Source organism: Patagioenas fasciata, chromosome 6 (assembly GCF_037038585.1).
Source record: "Patagioenas fasciata isolate bPatFas1 chromosome 6, bPatFas1.hap1, whole genome shotgun sequence".
Lineage (NCBI taxonomy): Eukaryota > Metazoa > Chordata > Aves > Columbiformes > Columbidae > Patagioenas > Patagioenas fasciata.
This window is the reverse complement of record NC_092525.1, coordinates 32,332,898-32,359,660: the sequence shown is the minus strand read 5'-3', so window position 1 is coordinate 32,359,660 and position 26,763 is coordinate 32,332,898. Positions and strand designations below refer to the sequence as shown.

Here is a 26,763-nt window from a genome sequence, read left to right as displayed (position 1 = left end):
ACCCCAGTATCTAGCCTTAGATGACATTAATACAGAATCATGTCCAACTGCAATCAAACACAGGCTCATCACAAACATGAAAGGCTGAAATTCAAAGTGCATTTTGTTTTCCTTCTGTAATTCAATCTGCATTCAAAATTCCAACATTGTTGAATATGTATCATTTTAACAGAATGTTAATCTTTCAATAATGACAAAAGTAGGTTTTGCATGACCATGCTTCCTTCCTCCTTCCCTTCCCCGACACTCCCTCCTCCTCTATCTCAGAAGCCAGCTATGCCCATCTTGGGTTCCCTCACGTTTCTCTGACCAGGTTGACTCTGCCCTCCTCCTTCCTCCTCCGCAGTGTCACTCACCCATACTCCCTTCATGCAGCACAGTCCACGCAGCTTCACTTCCCTCTTTCCCTCCCAACTCCCGATGGAGTATACTATCCTCATTCTCATGTTCTTTCTGTTCATGTTCTAAAACTATTCTATGACTGTTAGGAGTTCACAAGGACGAATGGGAATCACCTAGTACTTGATTTATAATGAACTGTTGCAATGATTGACACTGGCAGTACCTGCTGAATAGTTGCTGGAATTACCTGTGTTCTTCATCTACCATTCCCAGTTTTCCAATGCTCACAAAAATCAATGAAATATGAATGCTGTATGAATACAAAATTTTCCCTGATTTTCCCTCTTAATAACACTTTACTTAGTGGCTAAGAAATTTAAAAAAGAACATCCGCAACATCCAAAGTAGCTTTAAAAACATGCTTAGAAGTGTTTGTGAATGACACCGCCATTTCCCCTAGAGTTGAATAAAAATCTCAAATGCTGTGTTGAAGACTCTTATGGAACCTGTATCTCCTCTCTGAAATATCTATAATAAAATCTTTCTTGAATTGGTTGCTTTCAAAATAAGTTTTGAGGTTTAAAGAAAGAGCATAGCTGATAAAAAGGGCACAGACAAACACCACTTCTCCAAAAGGACAACCTTCTCCAAAGTTCTGCTTTTTTTAATCTCCCTGTGAAAATCACTAAAAAGTATTACTAATCTGTAGCCATAAATATGCATGCAATTCACATCTTCGCACAAACATATTTAAAACTGAGAAAACATTTTTAAAATAAGTTCTGGTCTCTTCTCCCAGCTAAGTACAACTCCACTCAACTATTCCAGGAAGAGGATCTAGATATACTACAGCTTTCTAAACCCTTTTCAGTTCTGAATATCAAAGTACCATTTAAATTTATCTACAAAGTACTCCTTGCAGCTGCAACTAACGTTTCATACTTACATCATCCAAAGCTTTAGACTGTGCATAGTTAAAATACGGGAACTCCTTAAAAATACTTCTAAATTGGGTTGCTTGACAGCATTAAGGAAATGAAAACAATCAAGTGAAAATTATAAAATTTATTTTAGAACTGTAAATGCATCTCTTTCTTGTAATTTATATGCAAGCTTAAAACATACGCAATCTTACACTGACACAGGCTTGTAAAAAAATTATCAAAAAGTAACCTATTAAACTATTCAGTAGCTTTATTTAGACTTTTGGTATGCTGTATCTTCTACTTCACCAAAAAACCCACTACCTGTTCAAGAGGTCCCAGTATTATTACCAATAATCAAGAACCGCCTCCTTGGCACAGGCTCCATGGAATGACATAAAATTATGGAACGTGAAACTGCAAAGGACAAAACCTTTATTCTACACTGCAAACCAAACAGAAGAGCAAGCAGAGCACTGCTGTCAGCATATCTAAAGTGTCAACAGTCACTTTATACAAGTCACTTTATACTTGTAATACAACACACATTAGCACAATATTGCATATTTAGTCATTAACAGTAGCAAAGAAATTCACCTACAATCTCTTAGTGCTGACAATAAAGATATTTTCCATTGCCAATATTGTGTATTCTTCAGACAACTACATTCTAATCTAAAATCTGAGTAATAGTAGAATATTGTTACATTATATATCCAAATGAGCAAGTTGACCCTTGTCTGGACTTGCATTGAAGCCACTCAAGCAGAGTGATGGTAACCATGTGATCAGGGTGCACACGCGGTCAGACACAACACCAACAGGAAGAGGAACAATGAACTGAGGCCTCAGAACAACTGAGTTCTTATTCCTTTTGGAAATTATGACACTCCTGAAAGCTATCCACATGAATTTTAGTTACCTAAATTTAGACATTTCCTCTTCCTGTTATTTAATCTAACATCTGACAGGTTATTCAAAATAAAATATTGGGGAAAAAAGTGTTAAAACAGGCAAATAAAAGGTTTGACAGATATAGATGGATGGTTAATTATGTTATGGGTTCAAGGCAGTGACAAGAAAAAAGAAAATTATTGTAAAATCTGCTTAAATAATGGAAATATATTGTAGGAACACTACAACATAAACACAGATCTATAAGGGATATGTGAAATTTATTTTCTCCTGATAAATTGCAACAAAAAGTAAGATTCAGTTTTCTTAACATGCCTAAATACTAACTCACTTTTTCTTTATATAAAGTGAATAGGGATATATGTGTATATTTGTCTTTGCATATAAAATCCGGTGTGAAACACATATTATGCAAACTAAAAATTTTACATTTTAAAAATAAACAGTTTTGAGGATAAAACCTGAATGTTTGATATAAGAATAAATTTGCTTAACAATGAATGATCTGTAAGTTGTTTTATTTTCATTCTAGCTTTAGAAGTCCAAAAGGTAAATACCTATTCATCATTTGATTCCCAGCATAGTGTTACTAATCATAACTATTATGGTGTAGTGCATGAGTTCTTATGGCTAAAAATTAAACACTATAATTTTGTAAATGTAAAAAATAATCAAACCAGATACAGCAAATACAAGGATACGTATTTCTGTAACAGCCCTCAAATTTTCCAATTTTCTTCCTGTAGTTCCTAAACAAATAAAAGTAGTAAATTTATAAAACCAGGTTTATTTTCAACCAATAAACATGAAAATATCTTCCTGATCCCAAGCTATGTGTTTTGTTAGGAGCTGCAAGCCTACAAGAAGGTCCAGGTGATACAGAAGGAGCTGACAGGATAGGACAGGGAGGTCACAAGCTCATCATTTGAAAAGACCATCTTCGTGGACCATCTTTGCTGAACTCACTCCAGTTTAAGGATGTCTTATGTGTATCAGAGGCTCAAAACCTGGTGCAGTATGTAGATGTGGTCTCAAAAGTGCCAAGAAGGAGGAGATGGATAATTTCCCTCAACTTTCTGGCTTTGTTCCTGTTAACAAAGCCTAGGATGCTGTAGGCCTTCATTACTCCCATTCAGTGAGCTGTCTGCCAGTCCCCAGGAACTTTTCTGCAGAGCTGCCCCCCATCAGTCCATCCCAGGGGAACCCCAGGGCTTCTTCTCCTTCCCCAGGGCAGGACTTTGCATTCATTCCTGCTGAATTTCATGAGATCTCTAGCAGCCCCCTCCTCCAGGGCAGACCCCTGCAGCACTCCACCTGTGGTGGGCATGTGGGCAGAGTGTGACCCATTAACCACCACCCTCTGAGCTTGACTATCCAATCACTGTTTTTACCCATGCAGTTGTCCATCCATTCCTGATATCCTAACTTGGATATAAGCATGCCATGGAAGATAGTGTTTCTCAGCCATTCTATTATTTGATTAAAAGCCTTGCTGAAGTAAAAAAAACCCAACAATGTCCACTGCTCTCCTCTCATCCACAAATCTAGGCACTGTTGCTCAGAAGGCAATTGGAATTCCATTACTGAGCAGTCTCCAAATCTCATCCTAAGCCACAGCTCTGCCCTACAATTTTCTGCTACAACCATTTTTCTGTTCTGCATTTCTGCAGCAGTTAGCCAGGTACACAACATATTATACATTCCACAGGTGCAATGAGTCCCTGCCACAAAAAGCTTAAAACCTAGGAATAAGCCACATGTATTAAAAAACAAAACAAAAAAACAAACAAACAAACAAAAATTATAAAACAAGTATTTTATAATTTCATCAAATTTTTAGCACTTTTCTCAATTTTCCAGATTTTTCCTATTTAAAAATCTATTTCTACAGAGATGCAAGTATGAGCCACATCACAAATAAACATTCCCTTTTCAATTTCTGATTTCAAATGAAGATGAGACTATCTATCACATTAAGGGACAAGGCTGCTCTTTTTCAAATTGTTTAGGGAACTGATCCAAAGTGAAACTTTTGAAAAGGTTTACATGACTTGGCCCTTTTGAAAATATGTCTCTATAAATTGTTTACACAGCTCATAAACAGCAATGCAATTAAGTTTCATAGAACTGCAACGTATTACCTCGAGTCAGCAGGAAAATGTTCTTCACTCTACCTCAGACCATGGATATACATTATTATTATATACCAAAGACAGACAGTTGACTACTATTCTTGAAAGAGAGCAACAATAATTACCTGTTATATCCAGAATCTCTGAAGCATTAGAAAATGATTCCATTTTAATTGCATTTTTAAATGCAATGTCCCCATCATTTACCCTACGAAGAGTAAAATCTGACGCTTTAGTTACTGTAGAATTATGATTATTTCTCCATAAATCTTCTTTTCTCACTTCTTTCATGTTTTCACTTGTATTTAAGTAAGTATCAATTTCTTTGACCTCCACAGACCTATCTTTAAATTCTGTATTTTTGTACGTATAATGAGATGCTTTAAATAAGCTGCAAAAGATCGAAGATTTTCATTAATTTGTTGAAATGTTACACAGTTTCTCTAATACTTGAAATATATGTGTGTTTGTATTAGAAGCAGAACTAGCAAGACACAATCATCAGAAAACTTTGCATCCAACTTCATCTGACACTTTTCTACCTGAAGACTACATTTTAACTTTACTTTCATTCCAGAAAGAACCTGAAAGAATAAACTGCCTGTCCAGATAGGCTCTGGTTTCCAATAGCAGCCTGTCATTCTCTGCATAATTAAAAACAATAGAACCATACAAGTTCTGAGGAATGAGAAGAGCTGGGCATAGAAGAGGAGTCTATCTGTAAACCTCTCCTTCCAGGCTGCACTGAAATCATGTTGAGAACTGCTCCAGGTACTCCTGGCTGGCTGACCTCAGCTCTGAAAAGCAAGTGATCTTGGCCTTCTTGCTCGTTACCATGTGGATAAAGAACTCAAAATAGTATTTTGAAACCCCTTTCTTATTTAACAATTTATTTAAAATTAAAGCAACATTATTCCTTACTGTTCTCAGAGGCTGAGTTCAGGACATATTTAATTACAGTACTAAAATATTGCCGAAAGAAAACATCTTTTCTCTTATACTGAAAAGAATTTGTGTCTGGAGCGCTGGCAAAGTACCTTCAATTGAATGATCCAAAACTCTGCACTTTAACAAATGTATCCAAAATAATATGATTCTGAGAGTTGATAAACAATCAGAATTTACTAGACATGTACCTTTTTCTGAATGTTGAATGGGCACTCTCATCATCACTGTTTTCTGGAAAATTACTTAATAGTTTATTTTGTGAAAAAATTGCACCAGGTTGATGAGAAACCCCTGTTTCTGTTTTAGATTTTTCTTGGTCAGAAGAGAGAAACAACGAAACCATTTTCAGACTTTCATGAGGAAAACTAATCTTCTCTCTTTCTTCTGTGCTTAATTGGAGCACTTCTTTTTCAGAAGCTATTCCAAAATGAACAGGGCCTGGTGATTTATCATTTACTTCCTCAGTGTTACTCTTACATTGTTGTATAAACTTCTGGTGCTTTCTCCCTCCTACAAAACAATAAATATTCATATTGCTATTCATAGTCATTTTATTAAATATCTTCCACATAGAATCAGCCAAGTTCACATCTATTACATGAAGTGATACTTCTAACTTACTACAAGAACTTTAGTGTATATTTTATGACTTATGCTGATGAATGCTATGCATTTCTTGTCAATTAAAAGGTTATAAAAATAGGCTCACTTTCCATGCTTCCCACATAAAAGCAATGGAGCAAAACTATTCCTCAGAACTACAAAGTAGTTTGTAAGATAGAAACTCTTCACCTTGTCTCACAATAAAGACTGTATTTTTAAAAACATTACACGATGACCAAGCTTGAAGTTTCTACTACAAACAGCTGTGAGATCAACCCTGCAATCTCAACACTCAAAATTCGTAATGATGTCAGTGACAGGCTGGTTTCATAGTGATCTTGGTTAATTATCACATTTTGCAGGGTTAGTTCTCAGAAGGATTGGTGACCTGATCTATCTGACCATACCAGCATTGCTGTCAGCAAAAGGAAGGCAAAAGCAGAAATAAACAACTGAATGTAACAAGATTACGAAAGAGGTCTATTCTGCAGACTATTCATTTCAGTGTTATCCATCTAGAAACTTAAAATTACAATGGCCTGTTTGTGACATAACCTCAACAGTTCTAATTCTACAAACACAAGGTAGCTTATTTGAATGAGTGTTTCAGCATTGAATTGCTCTTGGATAAAGTATAAAAACCCCTTCTGTCTTAACAATATAATGCCTAAATAGAGAATATCATAAATCAGCACAGCAGCTAAGAAATTCAGAAATCTAGTTGAAAAAGTAACCAAATTCTTTAGAATTAATTTTCTTAAGGTGATCCTGAATGTCTAGATGGAAGGAATACTCCACTTACCAGCAATTAACAGCCAGATTCCAATTTGGCTACTTGAACAGCAATTTGAAAAAAGCACCAAAAGGGATGAAAGTTAGGTTCATATAAATTCTCTGTTCCTTAGGTGGGAGACAGGTCATGCAACCAATGTGCTGCATGATGCTCTTACAGCTGCTTCCCACCATGTTATGGTACTTCATGGAAAAATGTGGAGTAGCTCAAATTCTGATCATAGTTCTTACTTTGCCCACTTTTGCAAAGTAAACTTGTAGCCTGTGTATGCCCGGAGGATCACCAATAGCCCAAACATATGTGAGACCATCACTCTCAACTAAAATGTATTCTTTGTCTATATTTGCTTACCTAGAATATTTCATATTTCACAGCATTAAAAGAGAGAGGAGGAATTATCTGTCAAGCTAATTATTTACTAAGCCATTCAAAATAAATGTCAGACACTACAATTTAGTGGGACTTCGCAGTATTAGGTCTACAGTTGGACTTAATGATCTTAAAGGTGTTTTCCAGACTAAATGACCCTGTGATTCTATTCTATTTTACCCATATGAATGCTGGCTGCATTTTTTTCCAGTTCCCTCTGTAATTCCTCTGCAGCTGGAATTTCAGCAATAGCTGGAGCAGGTGCAAGCCAGCAAATCTTGGGCTCTTTATTTTCCGGATACCTATTTTTAACACACAAATGTAAGGTAAAAGCATTCTTTAAGCACCTTCCACAACATCTAAATAACCTACTGTTTCTCCTGCTAAAAATATTATTTAATTCATGCGATTTTTAAACACAGAAAATTTAAGAGGCAAAATTTCTGCTAACCCCTGTTTCTTAGAGCCCTAAGGTATACCTGCATCATTCAAAACTCAGTATGCTTGGAGAAACATTACAAACTATGGGTTATGAACCTGGGAAATTGTAGTCCCATATTTCTATAGACAGACAGAAAAGTGAGTTACAAAAAAAAATTCTGCTAGGTGGAATTCAGAGGGTGGAAAATCCTGGAAACCAATTATATATATTTAACAATAAATATTTACCTTTGTCTTGTATCTGGTCTTTCATAAAATAAATTATCCAATGAAAAGACCATGTCTGCAGAGTTGAACATTTTTAGATCAAATGTGAAGCCTCTTAATCTGTAAAAGGCAGCACAAGGAACTGTGAAACTGGAATTACCAAAATTTAACCTGTATGAGCAATAGAAAGTTTATTAGCTGTAAGTGCCAATACTTAATTTCTACTTTTTATTTCTTTTAGACCTCTTGCCCGCATCTTTAATTCTTCTTCAAAAAGAAAAGAGAATCCCTCTCCTGAGAAAATATGGTTCTTATTACTTATGACCAAAAAAATCCCTTTAAACAACCTTTACATTACTCTGACATGTCAGGAGGAAAAAAGTGGGCAACACTGAAGATCCAGATAATCTTTATGCTAAATTATTTAATTTCTAAGAATAATGCTAAGATTGCTTTTATATAACTGCAGACTATATATTTTTTTCTCAGATTGTTTCTGTTCTGATGGAAAAATACAATCTGTCTTAAGATCTGATTCCGTCAAATTTTACAAAATAAAATTATTCTATCATATAAAAGCCCCCAACAATTACTTTAATTTACAAGCAAATCAGTTTTGCTTTTTAACCTACATGGAAATTGCTCACCTGGACAACTAGAGTATGGGCCCACCTTCTTAATGTCGTTAACAGGCTTGTTCTGAAACATCAAGACCAGAGATTATTTCTAAATTATTTAGTATATACATCAGTTTTAAAACCACCCTCATTAATTTAAATATTTTCCATATAGTACCATCTCTACACATTAGACATGTTTTCTTTTTTTTTTTTTGGTTGAGAAGTTTCACAGCTCTTATTTTGCTTAATGACAATTTTAAACAGCAAAGAGCTGACTAAAAAAAATACCAGAGAAAAGATTTTACAAGTCAAAAATCTTAGATTCACTGAAAGAAATGGTAAAATACCAAATCAACTTCAGAGTTTATAAAACTCAAGAAAGGCCAAATTTGGTGATAAAATAACAAAGCAAAGCTATCTTCTTTACCTACAGAGATAAGCCAAAGGCAACACTTCTTTTGTACTCCAGCATCTCATTAGTAACACATGAAAAAAATCTTTTAGAGTGCTTTGCAAACAGGATTCAAGTTTACTTAATTACTGTATGCTGTCATCTGTGAATCAAAAATTTTAAAAATATTTTTATTCCCCAGAAGCTGTAAAACTTCAAATATTCCAGAGAAATGTTTCAAATTTAAAACAGAAAACATTTCACAATACTGGCAGAATACAGAACATGTAATCAAAACTGCCTGTGAACACAGGGAAGACAGGTTTTAGAACTTCAAACAAGAAATCTGTCAATGCCCCTTTTGCACTCCTTTTCACAGAAAGTCTGCAGCACCGCCTCTGCCAATTTCTGTCCTCATGCCCCCCATGCCATTGCCACTTTTTCCTTCACACTAATAAATCTAGAATTTAGAAATCACACTAATAAATCTAACAGAGCTGGTTAATTTTGCCACCATGCTTTCACATGCTTTTAATGTCAGTAATCTAAAGCAGGAGTTCTCAGGCTTGGGCATCAGTAGTGGCAGCAGAAGCATCTGTCAGGAATACCGTCAAGTTGTTGCTATTCAAGTAGTAATTATCTGCATTAAATGCTTATCCCAGCTGAATAACCACCACTCCACCAGCTCCAAGAAGTTTCGAACACTGCACACCAATATGAAATGGCTTTCATACCTCAGGTGGGAATCAACAATCTATGATAATGCAACTGCCATTTAAATAATTTGGATTTATGATTCCCACCCTTGAGCAGTCTTTGTTATACACAATATTTAATGTTCCAGGCCCTTCAGATCCCCACTCTCTATATGTCATTTATTCTTTGACTGGCTCCATTAATTCCAATTGCTTGATAATGTAAATAAAAATGACAGCAGATGTCGTGGTCACTCTAAGACACTGGAAACCCCTGGCACAACACTCCTTTATGCTGTTCTGCATTAATCCACCAGCTTGCTGTCTGTCAGCTGGGACAGGCCTCTCAAAATCCCCAGCCAAGAAACTGCAAAACATCTCTCATGCTTTTAAAGAATATTTAAAAAAAAAAGGGGGGGGGGAGGCGGAGGAAGAGGGCAAAACACATCTCCAAGAAAGATGGGTGTGAATCAAAGGGTCTTTTTCATACTCTCAATGCTGTTTGCTGGCACAGGGAAAATGCATTCAAGATGGCAGAATGAGGGACACGAGTACGTGTTTGCAGCCACAGGACAGACCATTGACTCACGCTTACAAAGAACATTTGCCAGCTCTTGTAAGCAAAGACCTCTCATGTATCTGCTTTCAGAAACAGTGTACTAGAGACTTACTCCAAACTCTACAGGCCACAAAGTGGTCTGCTCAGTTTTGAAGCCCCTTTGCTTTTCACGTCCCTCCTAAAGCCCAATCTTTTCCTCAGACTATCGTACCTTGCCTTAGTGCTCTATACATGGGTGCAAAGTGAGGGTCACAACCCTCGGGCCAGTGACCCAAATGAAGTGCAGCTGCTCACTGCCAGCTGTGGAGCAGGTGTCCTGAAGAGTCTGACGGCATCCCCACCTCTCAGCGCCCCTTCCCCTTCCTGCGAGCCCCTGAGGCTCCCTCACAGCCAGGCCCTCCTCCCTCGGCTGAGGACGGAGAACCTGACAGAGCTGCTCCCACCTCACCAGCGGCGCCTCCCGCCACCGCCGCGCAAAATGGCGGTACCAAAGGGGCCAAGGCGGTGCGGGAGCGCCCGGTAGCGCGGGGCGGTCGGTGCCCCTCGGCCGGCCCGGCCCAGCCCGCGGGCAGCAGCGATTACCGCCAGCTCCTCTCGCCAGCGCCGGCCCACCCTCCGGAGTGTGCGGAGCCGGCCGGTCCGGATCTCCCTCGCCGCGGCGGGGTCTGCGGGCGCCCAGAGGCGCGAAATGGCGGCATGGGGCTCGCTCCGGCACCGCCGCCTCTGCCCTGAGGCGCGGCCGTATCACCGGACAGACCACCTACCCTCACACATCCTGAAACCAAGGGGAAAGAAAGGGGCTAAATTCTCCTTAAAACGGTAAAAAAAAAAAAGGTATGTGGAGGGATTCCACTCGTGCCAGATTTAGGGCTTGTTCAAACATGGATTTCTCAGGAATTATCTGTTGAAAAACCCTTACTTTTCACCCTGGAATAAGTCCGAAAAGGCAGCCAATTCTCACACCCTATGACTGCCGTCAAAAGTATTCCTACAGGATTAAATAAATATGCTGAAAATATCCTTAAAATATTTTCTAGTGGATTTCTGAAAATCACTACTATATTCTTTTCCATCCCGCTGCTACTGAACTAGAGCAACAAAGCTGCCTCCAGCAGCTTATATCAATGAAAACAATATAATGTAAAGTATTTGTAAAATGCAGAAGTAGGTTTCATCCCCCCCTAGAAATACTACAAGTTCTAATTGTGGACTTGCCATTAGAGCATGGCTTTTGAAAGTAAGTTGAAAATAAATTACTTAGTTTTTGAAAGTAAGTTGAAAATAAACTGCAGAACTGTCTCAGACCAAATTTTGAGCTGGTTCAAAGCTTCATGCCATTGAACAAACACTATAGAGGCAGCTACTGTAAATATGTATTTCCTCATACATAAATAGATGAAAAGGAGACAGAATATTTTCTCAGATATTGATTGATTTTAACATAAATAATTTTTATGTAATCAACTTTTTTGTTTCTCTTTCTTGAAAATATTGATTAATTTTTAACTTGCAAATTCTTACATATTATATGTTTACATAACTGTCGAGGGTTAGGATTGCGGGGTGACAATCAAACCCTGGCAGATGTATTGTTAACCTCTTCTCCCCCCCACTTCCCCCTTTTGCCCCTCCCTCTCCCCCCTTCCCACTCAGGACAGGTGATTGGGAGGGAAAGAAGGACAGAGAGAAGAGAGTTGGAAAAATTAAAGATGTTTTACTAATGCTACTAATAAGAATAGAGAAAATTATACAAAATATACAAAACCAATCTTGTAAGTCTCAGCAACTGCAGAGCCAGCACCCAAAGTCCTGGATTAGACTCTGCAGCCAACCGGAGCTGGATTCAGTCTCTCACTAGGCCTCAGTTCACAGGGACGACCAGCAAGGTCCTCTCCTAATGTCAGCCATGAGGAAAAAGGGAAAGAGACAAAAGGGAAAAGGGCCGAGATCCTCATGATCTCCCACTTTTATATGAAGTATTCACGTGAATGGAATGTTACACACCGTTGGTCAGTCTCTCGATCACCAGTTTCTCGTTGCCCCTCTCGCGAGATGTCCATCCATGCTTATCAATAAGTTTGCATTCCATTGCTAGGTTTAACCAAAACATGTGTTGGGTTCTCCAGGAAAATGCAGCTAATATGAAGGCTTTAGCTGACAGGCAAATTCACTAAAAGAGAACTTGTTTTTAACAAAACCAGGACAATAACGTAAGTATATTCTCTCAGACCATGCAAGCCCAGGTCAATTAGAAGCATGCAGCAATAGTTATGATCAATTTTACAGTTATCTGTATATGAAGTCTTTATTATTGTTAGCTTAAAAAGGCTCGCATCAGAACTGTGTCATACTACAGTATTCCAAAGTTTACACCACATGTTTAGATACTTTAATCCACCTCCCCATCTAATTACTGGGCAGACAGCCAAGGGTAAGAGGCACTTCATTGCTCCTTCCAACATGACAGGCTCTTGGCCAGAACAGAATAACAAAAGATTTTGTGATAGAGAGCTCAGAATACAGTCGGGTTGCTAATAAACCCATTGTCTGAAATTAAATTTCTGAAGCCACCAATATTTTTCAGTAATTTGAACAGAAGTGGGAAAATGTTTGTGCTTAAAAGCATACAATAAGCATTCATTTTGTGCTTGTAATAAATTCTGAAACCAGAAAGCATTTTTTTCCTTCTTACTATTAGAGAATGCCTTCTTCGATTCTGGCCTCAGGCAAGTTTCCATCTTAGTTCACAACATCTGCTTTTAGCTGACCAGACTTTAAAGTTTAAAGCCATAATACAAACAGTTCGTTTTTTAAAGCTATTTTTTCTTCGATTCACTTCCCTAGGTGACATCTCCCTCAAGACACACACAAATCACATAAAATATATAGCAAAGCAGTCTCTCAACTGCTCTGAGACAGTTTAATTTTTGATTTTCCCCAAGCCTAACATCTGATCTGCCATATGTTTTGAGTCTTTCCAGCTCATGGAGATCACATACTAAGTCACAAACCTGCATGTTCTGTAGCAACGCAACTAGAAAATCACAAACACCAGACATTGGTCAGTGATCCATATGGTAACAGAATAATACACATACTTAGGAAATGCAAAGCTGTTAGATGATTCCGTTTTCTCCATGACTTACAAATGGAACAAATCAGCTACAAACAAATAAAATGCAGAAAAGTATCAAGACATAAGTGGGCTGACAATCATCACTGAATTATCTCAGTTTCCTTTGTTTGGCTTATCCACAATTTCAGAGATGTGACAACACCATTGGTCTCTACAAAGTGCCCTACCTTGTAACAGAAATCACTATGAAGTATTAGAAGGGCTTGAAATTACAGGCAACTGCTGAACTGTATCATTTTTACCATTTGCTTGAGGTGGTTGCGGTAGTTCATTTATTAAAGAAATTGTGAGATGCAAGAATTAAAAAAATATTTGCAGCTGTAAGCTTTTCTAGTCAAAATCAGGAAATAAAAACACAGCAAAAACTCAGTTGCTTAGATGAGGAAAAAGGGAGTTTCTTCCATTTTATCTGGCTGGCTAGCATTTAAAAATGTGGGCCTGATGTTGCACCACCCTTGCAAAAACTTAGAACAGGTGAATAACTTGATTCACAGCAGCTGAAATTACTCATGTGCATAAGCGTTTGCAAGATTGGGTCTTAAGAGAGCTAAATGCAGCCCCGGCTGGGCCCTGCAGTGCCGCTCTGCGTGTCCGCCCGAGGGTCTCCCGGAGCCGATACCCGGTGCTGTTCCCCTGCGGCGCAGCTCCCAGCCAGCTCCTGCTCCAGCCCTGCCCCAACATCTGCTTCCCCGCAAAGTTTAGCTCTTGAACTTACTTTGGGGTTCATGTGGCTATAGTTAAACATATTTGAACGCCTTTTTTTTTTTTTCATGATGAGATGGGCAATGTGTTGTTTCTTGTACTTTTTTACCTTTGTTTCCTTTTTCAGTTTCTTACCCATACATTTTTGATTTTAAGAGAGGAACTCCTCCCACTGAACCCCTCAAGCATGAACTAACCACCAATGACCATTTTCATTATATACAGGACTAACATCCTGCTTCAAATTAATAAAACTAGCACATTTCACATTGACAACTCCACCCTGAATTAATCTCATCATGTACAAACACATTATTTTATGTCATACTATTTAGAGACGTTAGCAATTTTGCATGTAGACAAAGGATATATACTATTGAGTATAGATTTTACGGTTCACGTATCTGATACTTTTTAATTTTTGTGTATTTAAATCATAGGCTCAGCTGATAGAATGAGACATATGCAGAAAGAAAGAAAATGAGAACACCATGGTGATATTTACTCTTTTGGAGTATACCTCTTAAGAGGTAAGTCACTGCTGCTTCCCTCAAAACATAAAGAATGTCCCACTGATAAGAGTATCCATGGAGTCTGCTTTTGAATCAATTACAAACCTGCTAGTTTTGGAAAATAACTAACTGCTATTTTCATCTTGTCTGTTCCAACAATGTACTTTTTTCAAAGGAAGGAAAGAATGGATGTTTTTTAAGCTAGAGCTATTCTTTCAAGGTTACATCTCAACAGAAGTATAAGGTACAACAACATGATCTTATTAGCTTTCTGCTCTAAATTATTATGAATCAATGATGTTTACTAGTATACAATAGCTAACATCTGGATTCCAGATCCTCTGATACTTCATTCACTTTGGCAAGATTTCCTGTCAGCATAATTTCTTGCTTTGGATTGGAAACTATAATTCTATCATTGAGAAAAATGATTCAGAAACCCCTGAAAAGAAATACATTTGTAGATTTCTTCTTTTACTTAGATGATCGTGTTGCAAAATCTACAGATTTTTCCTAGAATAATATTCTCATTTGTACAAAATAAAAACAATTTTAACAAAAATAACATTATTAATAGTTCCAGTTCTGTGGTGAGCATTGTACAAGAACAGAGCGTTAAGCGGTAATGTTTTCTTGTTGTAGTGTGAGCCTATTTATCATTTTATCAAACTAGTTCTCTGGAGAAAGTAAAGTCTTCTTCTGCCTATGTTTTGAAGTAATATACACTGCTTATGAATTTCATTTTGTGTACAGTTTTGCAAATTAAAAAAATAAAGTAGTCTTCATGTATCACTCTAAATCACTGAAGATACATCCAAAACATTCATTTTGCAGATCCTCAGTTCTACAAATATTCCTCAGTACAACTGGCAGACTGGTTGACTTTGAGCTAGGATTGTAAGTGAAAACCTGCAAACTTGCTCCTGCTCATTAAGCCAGCAAGAAAATACATCATTAAAAGAAAAGGTCCATAGAATAAGTCAGCAAGTCTCATTCTTAGGAAATGGGATGTTTCTTATCTTGGAAATGCCGCTTATACAGAAATCTTAGCGTGACTGAGGTATTTGTCCACATTCAAGGGGCGGAAGAAAATTTGCAAGTTTTGAAAATATGGGTCTGATAGAGGATGAATTTTTAGAATATAAAGCATTTTTATTCACCAAGAGAGTTTGTCTGTTGAAATCTTTTTTATTTTGACAGACAATGGTTTGAGGAACAGATGAGACATAAAGAGACCTTGATTCTTTGCTTGACACTATGGCCACATCACATCTATAGGTCTGATATTGAAGGATATTTATTTTCTTGATTTTGTGTCCACTGTATTTTCTTTAGGGAAAAAAAAAAAGCCAAATATCTTAGCTACTGACCTCTTTGAAATCAAAGAATGGCTGGGGTTGGAAGGGACCTCTAGAGATCCTCCAGTCCAACACACCTGCTAAGGCAGGTTCACCAAGAGTAGATTGCACAGGAATGTGTCCAGGTGGGTTTTGAATGTCTCCAGAGAAGGAGATACCACAACCTCTCTGGGCAGCCTGTTCCAGTGCTCTGGCACCCTCAAAGTAAAGAAGTTTCTCCTCATGTTTAGACAGAATCTCCTATGTTTCAGTCTGTGGCCATTGCCCCTCATCCTGTCGTGCACCACTGAAAGGAATCTGGTCCCATCCTCTTGACATCCACCCTTGAGATATTTATAAGCATAAATAATCTCTCATCAGTCATCTCCAGGCTGAACAGACCCAGCTTTGTCAGCCTTTCCTCATAAGAAAGGTGCTCCAGGCCCCTGATAATCTTCACAGCCCTCTGCTGGACTCCCTCCAGTAATTCCTTGCCCATTTTGACCTGGGGAGCCCAGGACTGGACCTAGTACTCCAGATGTGGCCTCACCAGGGCAGAGAGCAAGGATAACCTCCCTCAACCTGCTGACCACATTCTTCCTAGTACACCCCAGGACACCATTTGCCTTCTTGGCCACAAGGGCACATTGCTGGCTCATTGTTCACTTGTTGTCCACCACCACTCCCAGGTCCTTCTCTGTAGAGCTGCTTTCCAGCAGGTCAACCCCTGACCTGTACTGGTGCATGGGGTTATTCGTCCTTAGGTGCTCATCCAAAGATATCTAGAACAGCTCACCTTACTTTGTTTCTTGCTTCCCCCTTAACTTACATCAAGGTGGAATAAAGCAACTCAGCCACATGAACTGTGATAAAGAAGCAGTGTGATCCACATGTGAGGTGAACAGGGTCCAGCCAATACGGTTAATGGCTTGATGTAGTCAGGGCTAAGACATATACATTCTAGAGATAATTCTGATAATTTTAAACTGTCGTCCCTAGTATGACAGCCTGCTTAGTCAGTTATTTCTAGTAATTCTCTGTACTGTAGCTATGCTGTGCATTTTAAGTTAAACAGCAACAATATGCCAATTAAATTTCTGCAGACTATATGATCTGAACACCCTACAGATCCTTAGCTTTTTCAAAGTAGGTCCATGTATACAGATTTTGTTTGATCTCTGGTTCATGTCAACCTGGTTTTGAAACACACCGTAACTAGAAGATATATCTATGATATGTTAGTTATCAGGAGTGTTATCTGTACTGATAGAGGGGAAAAGAGTTCATGCAGTGATCTTTCTTCAGAAGTGAAATTTATTCTCCTTGCATTGAAATAAAAAGCATACATTCCTCAAAGTTTGTATTTTTTCCGCATATCTAGTTTAACTTTCATGATCATAAATAACATTGTTTTGACCCTTATAAGTTCAATAATTTGATGCTTGATAGTATAGTAGTATTTACTGATTGCATCATAAAATGTCTAGTCCTGAGTAGAGCTTTAGGATATTACTGCAGTGCAAATAATAAACAGGAAGAAGTATGAGTGCAGAAGTACATATCCTTGCAGCTGATCAAAGGGACATAAGCCAACCCTCCTTACTCTGTATCAGATACCAGGAAAATGTTCTTGTTGTGCAGCACTTGGGCCTTATTGATTAAGGAATTTAGCATAACATGGGTCTCTGAAAGGTGTGAGGGAACTGTACTGCTGTAGATTCAACAAGATGTTGACATTACAGTACACACAAGAATGATACAAGTATCTGATATTAAGGTATTACTTCATAGTAGTTCTCGTGTTCACTTACCTTCACATTCAGATTTAAGCAATTCTGTTGCACAAGTCTTGAAAGCATTTGAACAGAATATTTTTTCCAATTTAACCAAATTTTTACCTCTGTAAACTTCAGCAGTGTTGTATTTTTGGACTGAAAATCCTTGTGAAACAATTATAATTGAAAACTTGAAAATTTCAGTTAGGACACTTGAGGAAATTGCACCAGTTCCTCACATGTTACCTTCTGAAAACAAAAGCCAAACCAAACCAGCAATTTACATGAGGAGAACAGAAAGCCCAAGTGCACTCACACTTAAGAAACTGTACATCACCAGATGGGTTTGTTCGAAGCAAACCAGGGGCTCCACATTGCAGAGCACGTCAGGAAGAGTCATTGAATTAGATTGATCATGTTCTGGGAAACTTCCAAAGTAGGACATAAAGGCAATGACTGAGGCTTGGGGACTTCTCACCATCACAAAAACATTTGAGTTCAAAATCCCACTGAACTTTGGCACAAAACATTGAAGATGGTTTACACAGACTCAATTTATCCTCAAAGCAGCACAACTGCTTTGGTGACAGTGGAGAACCTGAGATAGCAACATGTTGCAAAGAAAAACTTCTGTCACACAGAATTTTTGATAAAAATGGGAGAGGCAGCAAGGAACACAGTTGAAAAATGCAGTATGTCAACACAGTACCAAAAGAAACAGAGCTAGATATGGAACACTTTTATAACAAGCTGACTGCTGACAACGATATAGAAAGCAGGTGACAGCATTTCAAAGTCAAGACATTCTACATACTTGTTGATGTGTTTACAACAGAGATGAAAGAGCAGTTTCAAGATTTCACAGAGAAATACAGGCTGACACATTGACATTGATAAAGTTTTTAAAACATCTTCTGATATAAAACCATGAAGAAAACTTTGTAATTTGCATATTTAGTCCAGCTACTCACTAATCAGCCCTTTCACATATTCGTTCAGATCATATAGACTTATTGATTAATTTTTATAAGATATTCAGAAGAGCACATATATATATTTAAATACATAAAGAAAATATGGAATGGTCAGTGGACTGAGGCTGCATCTGCAGAACTCAGGATGCAGTAATACCCTGACAGTTTCGTGTGTTGCCTGCTGGAACGTGGTGTATGTTTTCTACTGTAATGCCTTGTGGAAAACCGAAAGCCTTGGCCTCCTATGTAATTCTGGGGAAGACTTTGGAACTTACATAATCTAGCAAGTCACTACAAAAAATGGTAGCATCCTCCTTTCTTATTTTCCCAAACAGCATTATAGATACAGCACTCACTAAGATCTCTTCCCTTTTTATGAAGTGATTTCAATCCATATCTCCCACCTTCTGAGTGAAAATCCCAATTACTCAATTATTGGGTTTTGTGGGCCAGGCCTGTCTCAGCTCTTTCATGGTAAAACCATTGGAAGTGCTATGGGGTAATTAAACCTTATGTAGAAAGTGTGCATGTGTGCCAACACGACTGTATGGCTCAGGAAAAATCACCTGAGAATTGGGGGACATCCCTCTTAACCAAATCACTGCATTCCCCTAGGCTACAAGAGAATACATTCATGTGTGCTCTTGTCCAAATATTTAATTCATGCAAAGGAACCCAACCAAATACCCACCATAAGGAAGCAAAATACTCCTAGTGACAGTGATGTTTGGATCACATTTGCAAGGAGAGTCAAAAGGTTAAATCAATATTTAGAAGTGGAAAATGTAATTTGTTCACATTTTAATAATGCTGTATTGCATGAATTGATTTTAATTTAGTATGAAAAACTAAAGATCAAAAACTTACACCTTAACAGAATGCTTTTGCAAGTCATACTTAAAAAAAATAAGATCAGCTTAACGTAAACGGTTGCTGCAGCATCGCTAAATGTTAAAAAGTGTGAGTTTCAGGTATTTATTAGCATTCATTACTTCTTCATACTCATTTAAGCACCTTATTTTCCCATAAAACAAGCTAGAATTGCAACATTTAGGCAAGCGACTTTAACATTTGGCCTTCATAAGCCAACTACAAAATACTCAGTGCAAAAAAAAATAATATATTTGTGGCAAGGAATTGTTTTGTTTCTTGAGAAGTCACTGAAAGAATAGAATTTTAATGAGCTAAAAATATATTTTAAAAAATAAATGCCCTGTCACCTTGTTTGAGCTCTTGTACTTCTCTTGGCTTTAGCCTCTCCAGAGCCACAGTTGTAAGACCAGAGAGTCCATAAGAATCTCCAACATGAGCTCCCGCATGTAAAATGTAATTAAATTTCACCGAGTCCCACCATTTTTGGGGCCTGTAACTTTTTCTTTTCTCTCCACTGTTTGTTTTCTCCAGAGTGTGACCTTTGTCCCATATTCACGGTCTGTGCATTGACTTTGGAAGTGGAGGGATTTGAGGCAGAAGCATTTCCTTGAGCAACAGAGGTGGCAACAGCAGGAGTACCAGTGAAAACAAAGTGTTGGGGTAAGCCTTGTCTAAAGCAAACAAACAAAAAAATCACAGTGCAAATCTATTCCTCCCAGTTACTGCACACATATGGGGAAGAATCTTAATCACCAGTGCACAAGGTACAGAATATAGATCTACAGAACTTTAGTGTTAACTTAGATAAACTCACAGAATTCATTAGAAATCGTAATTTAAAAAATGGAGTGTGAGCAAGAGAAACGCACCAAAGTGTTCACATATAAGCCCAGAGTTGATGCGGTTTTAGAGCACACATTTATCGTGCTGCCAGTCAGCGCGCTGCCCTCTGGATGCCAAAGGAGAGCAGAGAGACACAAGGCAGCTGTCGTGATGGAGCTGGGATCTATCACCACAATAACAACCATGCAATAAAACAGCAGACATCAGCTCAGTAGAGGAGGCTTACTTGGCAAAGAAAAAAAAAAAGGAAGAAGCACAGGGAAGGGCTCTAAGAGTGGCTCAGACTTCTGGAAGGTGCATCTGGATCCTGACTTCCCAACTTTGATAGCACCTGACTTGGTCAGTACCCAAAGAAAGATCTGGTCCCATTTACTCACAGGTATTTCACGTTTCAAAAGTAGATTCTTGTTTCCCCAAATGCATTCCAAACTTTTAAGACAGGGCCATTACTGCAGCTTGTTGTCATCTGTTTCGCAGAGACTAAAAGGAATTTGCAGTGGTCTTTCACAGGGACTTTCTGCTTTGTCATTTGCTCATGGGGTGCACATTGTGTATATTTCAAGGGTTGAAAATACAGCTTGGGTATCACCTCATCCTCCTGTCTGACACACAGTATGAAACATGCCTCCACCACTGAATACAGACCAACATTCATTGGAAACCTAAAAACATAAGCACACGTGTATTAGTACGTATAGCTCTAAGCACGAAAACAGCAGTTACCTTAGAGAACAAGACAGTAATGAAACTCCTCCTTTGAGGCCACAACTTCTGCATGTCCAGCCTGAAATAAGTGTTTTAAGCATTGTTCCTTTCCTACCAATTAACAAGTTGTACAACATGTCACTGACAGACAAGGAATTTCAAGGATTCAGACTAATTTCCCAGTAACTGCCACCTCACTTCTCTGGCAGTAAAGCAGAGCTTTCTTTTTAACTGGTGTAACTAGTGTTGCGTTTGTTGGTGTCTGGGAAGCCCACAGGCATTATCCTCACAGTAGGAGAAGTGTAAGATTTTAAGATACATTATACAACTTGGTTGGTTTTGCCTTTACACTTGGGCAGTTTGGTACAGATTCAAAGTGATGCTTGAGAAATTTAGCTTAATTTGATTTGCTTTAATTTGTTAAAACTGCCATCTTTCTGTCGAAGACCATTTTCAGATGATGTGGTGGAGTAGGATAGAGTCAGGTCTGTTCTACAGGCCAAAAATACAGCTTTCATTGCTGACAGAGGACAGATAAGTAAAAGCCAGCGAAACACCATGATCACCCTTAATGTGACACAGGAACTGAAATGGTGGAATGAAGGAATAAAAAGTACATTTCCACCTAGAGCTGTTTGAAAAATAGATACTTCATCCTGGTAAAATTCTAATACATTGGACTGCTTCCCTTTTAAGACATCTGTTTTGAAACTTTTCATGAAAACCTTAGGCAAAAACAATATCTCCAAGTGGAATATTCTGATTATGGTGAAATTTCAGCAGAACATGGCTTTCCTTCATCGATGTTTCAGTAATTTCTAATTCATTCCGAATAGTCTTGTAGAAAAAAAAAAAAGCATTAATATGAGATTTCCCAGGTGCAGCTTTTTCTTTAAAATTTCAGTTATATTTTTGCATTATCTAAATTTTTCCTATTGACCATTTGTTGAGAAAGGATTAAAGAAGCTCTATCTTTATATTAAATTGGGGAGAGAGGCTTGCTACTTAAATTTCTATTTGATATCTATGACATTCCAAGTAACTGCTATTTTATACCTCAAAACCCATAAGACATACCTTCAGAAATACTGGAAAAGAGAGGGGAAAAAAACTTGATCCTGAACACAAAAGACTCTGCTGCATTTCACTACTGTAATTGTCGCATCAAACCAAGCTTCTAGGTTAATAATCTACCAGTTCTCAGGAAAAAGAAACAAATTATTTCAATCACATACATCAAGTTTCTCTGTTTTAAAATGAATTCCTTTCAAAGAAGGTAACCGCTAGCACTGCAGAGGGATTTTTGCCCCTTTGCCATGCTCTGTAGTTCTGAAACACTAGCTGGAAACGGGACTTCAAGGCAGCAGAGGGGAGCATAAGATGAGCTCGGGAGCTTTCTGTGATTCTGCATCCATTGAATCATTACTACTTCTGAAACACAAAAAAACCCTGGGTATTGTGTAAAACAGCTTGAGGAAACAACTTCAGAACATTAAAATACAGTCCACAGGCAATTTTCTAAAACACCCCCCCCCCCCCCCCCCTTTCCATAGTTCTGTTCTCCTTTTTAATATTTTAAGCTAGATGCCTTAAGTGATGTATGTATTACTTTCCTTTCAGTACCGGGTTCTCTGTGACTGCGCCCCAGCAGCGCTGGCTGCTCCCTGAGCCGCAGGACCAAGTGCAGCCCCCGCCAGGGCTGCTCCGCATGGGGACGGCACCGCCTGCTTCATGTGTGTTTCTTTCCTCTTCTTTAGAGGGGCATGGAACACTTCTTAGGAATTGTGGTTCTTTGTTCTTGTGTTGATAGCTCTTCAGAATCACAAGTGTAGTAAGCACATGGAAAACACCAGACAGTAGCACTACTGCTCTTCGTTAATCAGTTAGCTGAGGGGTTAATTTTACATCTGTTACACCAGTGTAAACAAGGAGTAAATACAGTCTTATCTATAATGATAAACTAAGATAAAAATACACATTACAATAGCTAAAGCCTGGAGCTTTGGAGCAGTGAGTTGGCAACTTTTAGAGATTCACAATTTTTTAAATTTGTATTTTAAACTGTAGAAGATAGAGGCAAAGTTTCCTGTGAGTCATAAGTGGGAGCAAAGACTGAAACCACTTTATCATGGGAGGGGTGGACTTAAAAACGATTGCTGGTTTTGTTTGGCTGTTTGTAAAATCATCTGTAGGGTTATCCACCAACCAATAAGAATAAAAGCTAGAGTTTAAAAACATCCTGTACCCGTAGTTTTTTCTAGGTTTAGAGTAGTAAAGCCTTGTGTGCCCGCACACATGCATAAATTGTAATAGCAGATAAGTGGGCACAGTTCTACTTGTGTGCAAAAAAACAGGTATTAGATTAAAATAATTGTTCTCACATCAATGACAACCTCAAAAATAATATAAATGCTGCAAGTATAAAAGCTATGATACAAAAAATGTTTCAAGCAAAGTCAGTTTTCCTGCTTATTGATTCTGGGAGCTGATCTCCACTTCTTCACTCATTTTTACACCACTGTTGCCAAAATATGGAACATGTGAATAGAACACTGTAAAAAAAAAACACCTAAATATTTTTAATTGAGCATTGATAGGTAGTATGTATGTATAATTCATAGTTTCAAAATGTGCATAAAATAGTATACTGTTTAAGCAATAGTGTACAGTATCATGCTTTCCTAAAATGGATCTTTTAATGTGAAGAATTTAATCTTGCAAAAGCAGAGCACAGATGTGAAACAGATAAATGTTTACTCAGAGAAGATACACAGGGAAGAAATTCAGCAGTAGCTGAAGGACAGTACTAGTAACAACAGTGGAACAGCAAAGTTAAAATTGCCTAGAAACAGAATGAGAGTGGAAATTTAGCCTTGTGCACTGATTTATATAAAAGCCTGCATGTATGTTGTTAGATCATATTGAAAGTGACATTGTGTTAAGAGGATTGAGCCAATGAAGTTGTACTGATGGAAGCTCGGGCAGAATTTGGCCCTGCCTATCACATATATTATACATGCGCTGCTCATTCTCTTTTGTTTTGCTCTGTTCTGACCCAGTGTTGTCTCTGTTCTCTTTGATGCCGACTTCATTCTTGACCCTGGCTTTCGTCCTCTCCTGGTATCTCCTGTGGCTGTGTATTACTGCTCTCATTGCTTTAGCCATCTATTTTTCTACCATAATTCATTCTCGCTGAAATCTCCCGTTAAGAAATCTGATTATTTAAGGCTATTTACTTTCCTAATTTGAAATGCTTGTATTTTAACCTTAATGGTTCTCAATATAAATACCCAGCAGAAACATTAAAATGAATCCACTTAAGGCAAATTTTAATGTAAAAATACGACCATTTTCAGCTATCCGTACCAGCTCTTCATTGATTTCAGGATCTGTTCAAAGTGTCTCTCTTTGTTTTCCTCCATGGATTTTCTCCAGACTACCTTTTCATCTAAAGGCTTGACTTTCCACTCTACCTCTCCTTAGGAAGGAACTTTCATCAGAGCTGCGTGGGTACCAAATGCTATCAGGACTGTGTGACATGCAGCTCGGTTTGAATTGTATATATACAAATGCAGATAAAGTCAGTAGAGAAAAGGTCCCATTGGTCAGTGCTATGTAAGAGTGCCATGGGATAAACAGACCATCTACAACACAGAATACCCATAACTGTGCCAAAGGGTGTATTTTGGATAAAAACAGGAGGAAATTGGGTTTCTCAGAGTTGAAAGGAAATGGTTAGGACACAAAGCCTGTGGCTACAAGAATATTGAATATAATAGGGATCTGATGCGGTAACCTCTCAGCCTTTTTTTCTGGCATGAAAGACAGTGTTTGTAGGGGAGGGGGTCATTACTGTTGCCTTATTTCTTTTGCCTTCACAAATCTCTGAAGGATGACCCCCTGCTAAGCTGCATGCTTCCACAACAGCTTAAAGATCCTTCTAACTAGGACAAACATGAAGACTTCTCAGCTTTCCCCAGTAACTCCACACTAAAGCTGGAATGTTCCTGTGAGTTTTCACCCATGATTAGCACCATTCTTCATTCTGTCCTTTGTTACAGTTTTACCAGTATTGTTTATAAAACCACTCCTAAGCTGCTTCTGCTGTCCAACCCCTCCCCCCCCCACTTTTCTCAGTCTTTCCATCTAATACTACTGCTTATTTGTTTTCAAACTTCACATGATAACACCTGTTTCTGAGTGACTCCTTTTATTTTGCTACAAATTCCAGTTGACAAAGGGACATGAGATTGTTGTGATAGTAAGCAACATCTGAAGAGTGCCACAGACTTGCACAGGTGTGAGTTTACCACCACATTTGTAGCCAAACCAGTAACCTCAACACTTCATGTTTGTGGAATACATGTTCTAGCCACTAGGTAACTGACAACTCTTCATGGACAAAGCATGAACAGCCACCATTGCTTCCCTCATTCCCCTTCCAGGGATGCTTGTAGCATGTCCAGTTAGGCAAAAGCACTGGAGTACCTCCCTGTATTACTCATGAATTAAATTAATTTTCAGTTGTCATCTTGACATTAAATATTTTAGAAATGTCCGTTGGACAACAATATTTCCGTTTTCACAGATGAGTGTTTGGGCTTCACTGCTTTCTTGAACAGTGACATTATTTTTAATCCATTTAACTCATCACTTCCATACTTTGTAGCTATAATAGGAAGCAGTTGCATAATCAGCTCACACATTTCTGTAGCGGTGCCATATGGTGCTGTGGTTTGCATACCACCGAGTGAAGAACAGAAATAAAAATCAGAACATAGTCATCAAAATTCTGCCCTGGAAAGCTTTTATGCAGCCAAACCCTCTATTTGGAGCTTGCCCACACCAAATTACAGCACTAAAGTATTTCCTCACAGAGGATATGAAAGAGATCCACAAACTCAAAAAATTATGTTGTATGGGAAGATTTTGGAAAAAACTACCATACATGTCACCCAGAAAAAACACACTACTGCAGGGAGCAGGCAACCAGATATAGGCAAGCCAGTGTGACATAATAAATTTTCTAGATGAGTTTATGTGCTTATAGGCACATTAGAGAATTGTGGCATCCAAGGGCTCAAAAAAGCTAATTTTTCATGTATAAGACTGTCCTGCCTATTCCATATGCAGCCATACATGCTGCTTGGTACTGTTCCTCATTTCTCTGGAGAGAGCTTGTCTCATACACCTGAACATGCAAGCTGGTCACAAGGAAAGCACAGCTCCCACCGAGTTGCCAGAGGTCACAGCAGACTAGAAACATGGCATCATCTGCCATACAGGGAGGAGAAGCAGCAGAACAGCCTCCCCACACCATCGTGTCAGTGTCCTCCCTGTGTGAGAGCCCTGTGCAAGAAGGGCTTTCCGCTGTGTCCTGACACCAAGCTACGCTTGGCACAAGGGACGGAAGCCACAGCAAACTCCAACATTTTCCTCTACCAGCTCACAGAAGTTACCACCTTTCCATTTAATTAGGAAAGACAGCTCATTGCAGTTTTTTATATTGTAACAAGGAAGCTAGTTTTCATTTCATTACCTGTAGCTAACAGTAAAGAGAAAAGAGACAATTTTCTTTAAAAATAAATGAATCAGTCAAGTCACAGCAAAGCACTCACAAGAGAATTCATCCCTGGAACTTAATACAGAACAAGCTCTGCAGTGCACCAGTACACATTTTAAATAATGCCTTTCCAAGGCACGTTATCCTCTCCACTTGGTAAAAGAAAAACAAAAAGGTTAGCTATCTAAGTTCAATATTATCTTTGCAGTGGCTGGTAAGCACTGTGGTAGTATTGGAGACAGCTGGCTTAGAGGTATGACTATTTTCAGTATGGGAAGACTGCAAGAAATTAATTGCTTTTCTCAAACTTTAGTATTGTTGCCCCAAGGAAAAACTGAAGTAGCAACAGAAGCAAGCTACAGGTCTATCACAGCCCAGACTGAGTAATTGCTCTGATTTAGTGCT

The 26,763-nt window shown here is 38.3% G+C and overlaps 1 protein-coding gene and 2 long non-coding RNA genes across 11 annotated transcripts in view; 1 reads left to right on the top strand and 2 right to left on the bottom strand.

Annotated features, from left to right (window-relative positions):
* The window catches only part of HFM1 (helicase for meiosis 1), a 40,571-nt gene extending 29,821 nt beyond the window's left edge, over positions 1-10,750 (bottom strand). For 4 of the 8 annotated variants that reach the window (XM_065842296.2, XM_071810440.1, XM_071810442.1 and 1 more), the window contains exons 1-8: positions 10,150-10,749; positions 8,321-8,372; positions 7,695-7,793; positions 7,206-7,327; positions 5,449-5,770; positions 4,438-4,703; positions 2,882-2,929; positions 1,289-1,359 (exon numbers count right to left, since the gene is read on the bottom strand). In XM_065842296.2, the coding sequence (XP_065698368.2) occupies positions 1,289-1,359; positions 2,882-2,929; positions 4,438-4,703; positions 5,449-5,770; positions 7,206-7,327; positions 7,695-7,765 (900 nt within the window). In that variant the 5' untranslated portion in view covers positions 7,766-7,793; positions 8,321-8,372; positions 10,150-10,749. Of the gene's footprint in view, positions 1-1,288; positions 1,360-2,881; positions 2,930-4,437; positions 4,704-5,448; positions 5,771-7,205; positions 7,328-7,694; positions 7,922-8,320; positions 8,373-10,149 lie in introns of those variants that run through there. The other 4 variants (XM_071810445.1, XM_065842300.2, XM_065842298.2 and 1 more) reach the window with 4 other exon arrangements.
* Positions 10,751-14,207: 3,457 nt separating this feature from the next.
* Positions 14,208-22,960, top strand: LOC136103592 (uncharacterized). Its single transcript, XR_010651647.2, has 3 exons — positions 14,208-14,306; positions 19,779-19,907; positions 22,416-22,960. It is a non-coding gene; the product is annotated as an uncharacterized lncRNA (long non-coding RNA).
* LOC139828310 (uncharacterized) overlaps positions 20,304-26,763 on the bottom strand; it is a 25,965-nt gene continuing 19,505 nt past the window's right edge. For both annotated transcript variants that reach the window (XR_011739797.1, XR_011739796.1), the window contains one exon: positions 20,304-20,752. This is a non-coding gene — a long non-coding RNA (uncharacterized lncRNA). The remainder of the gene's footprint in view (positions 20,753-26,763) is intronic.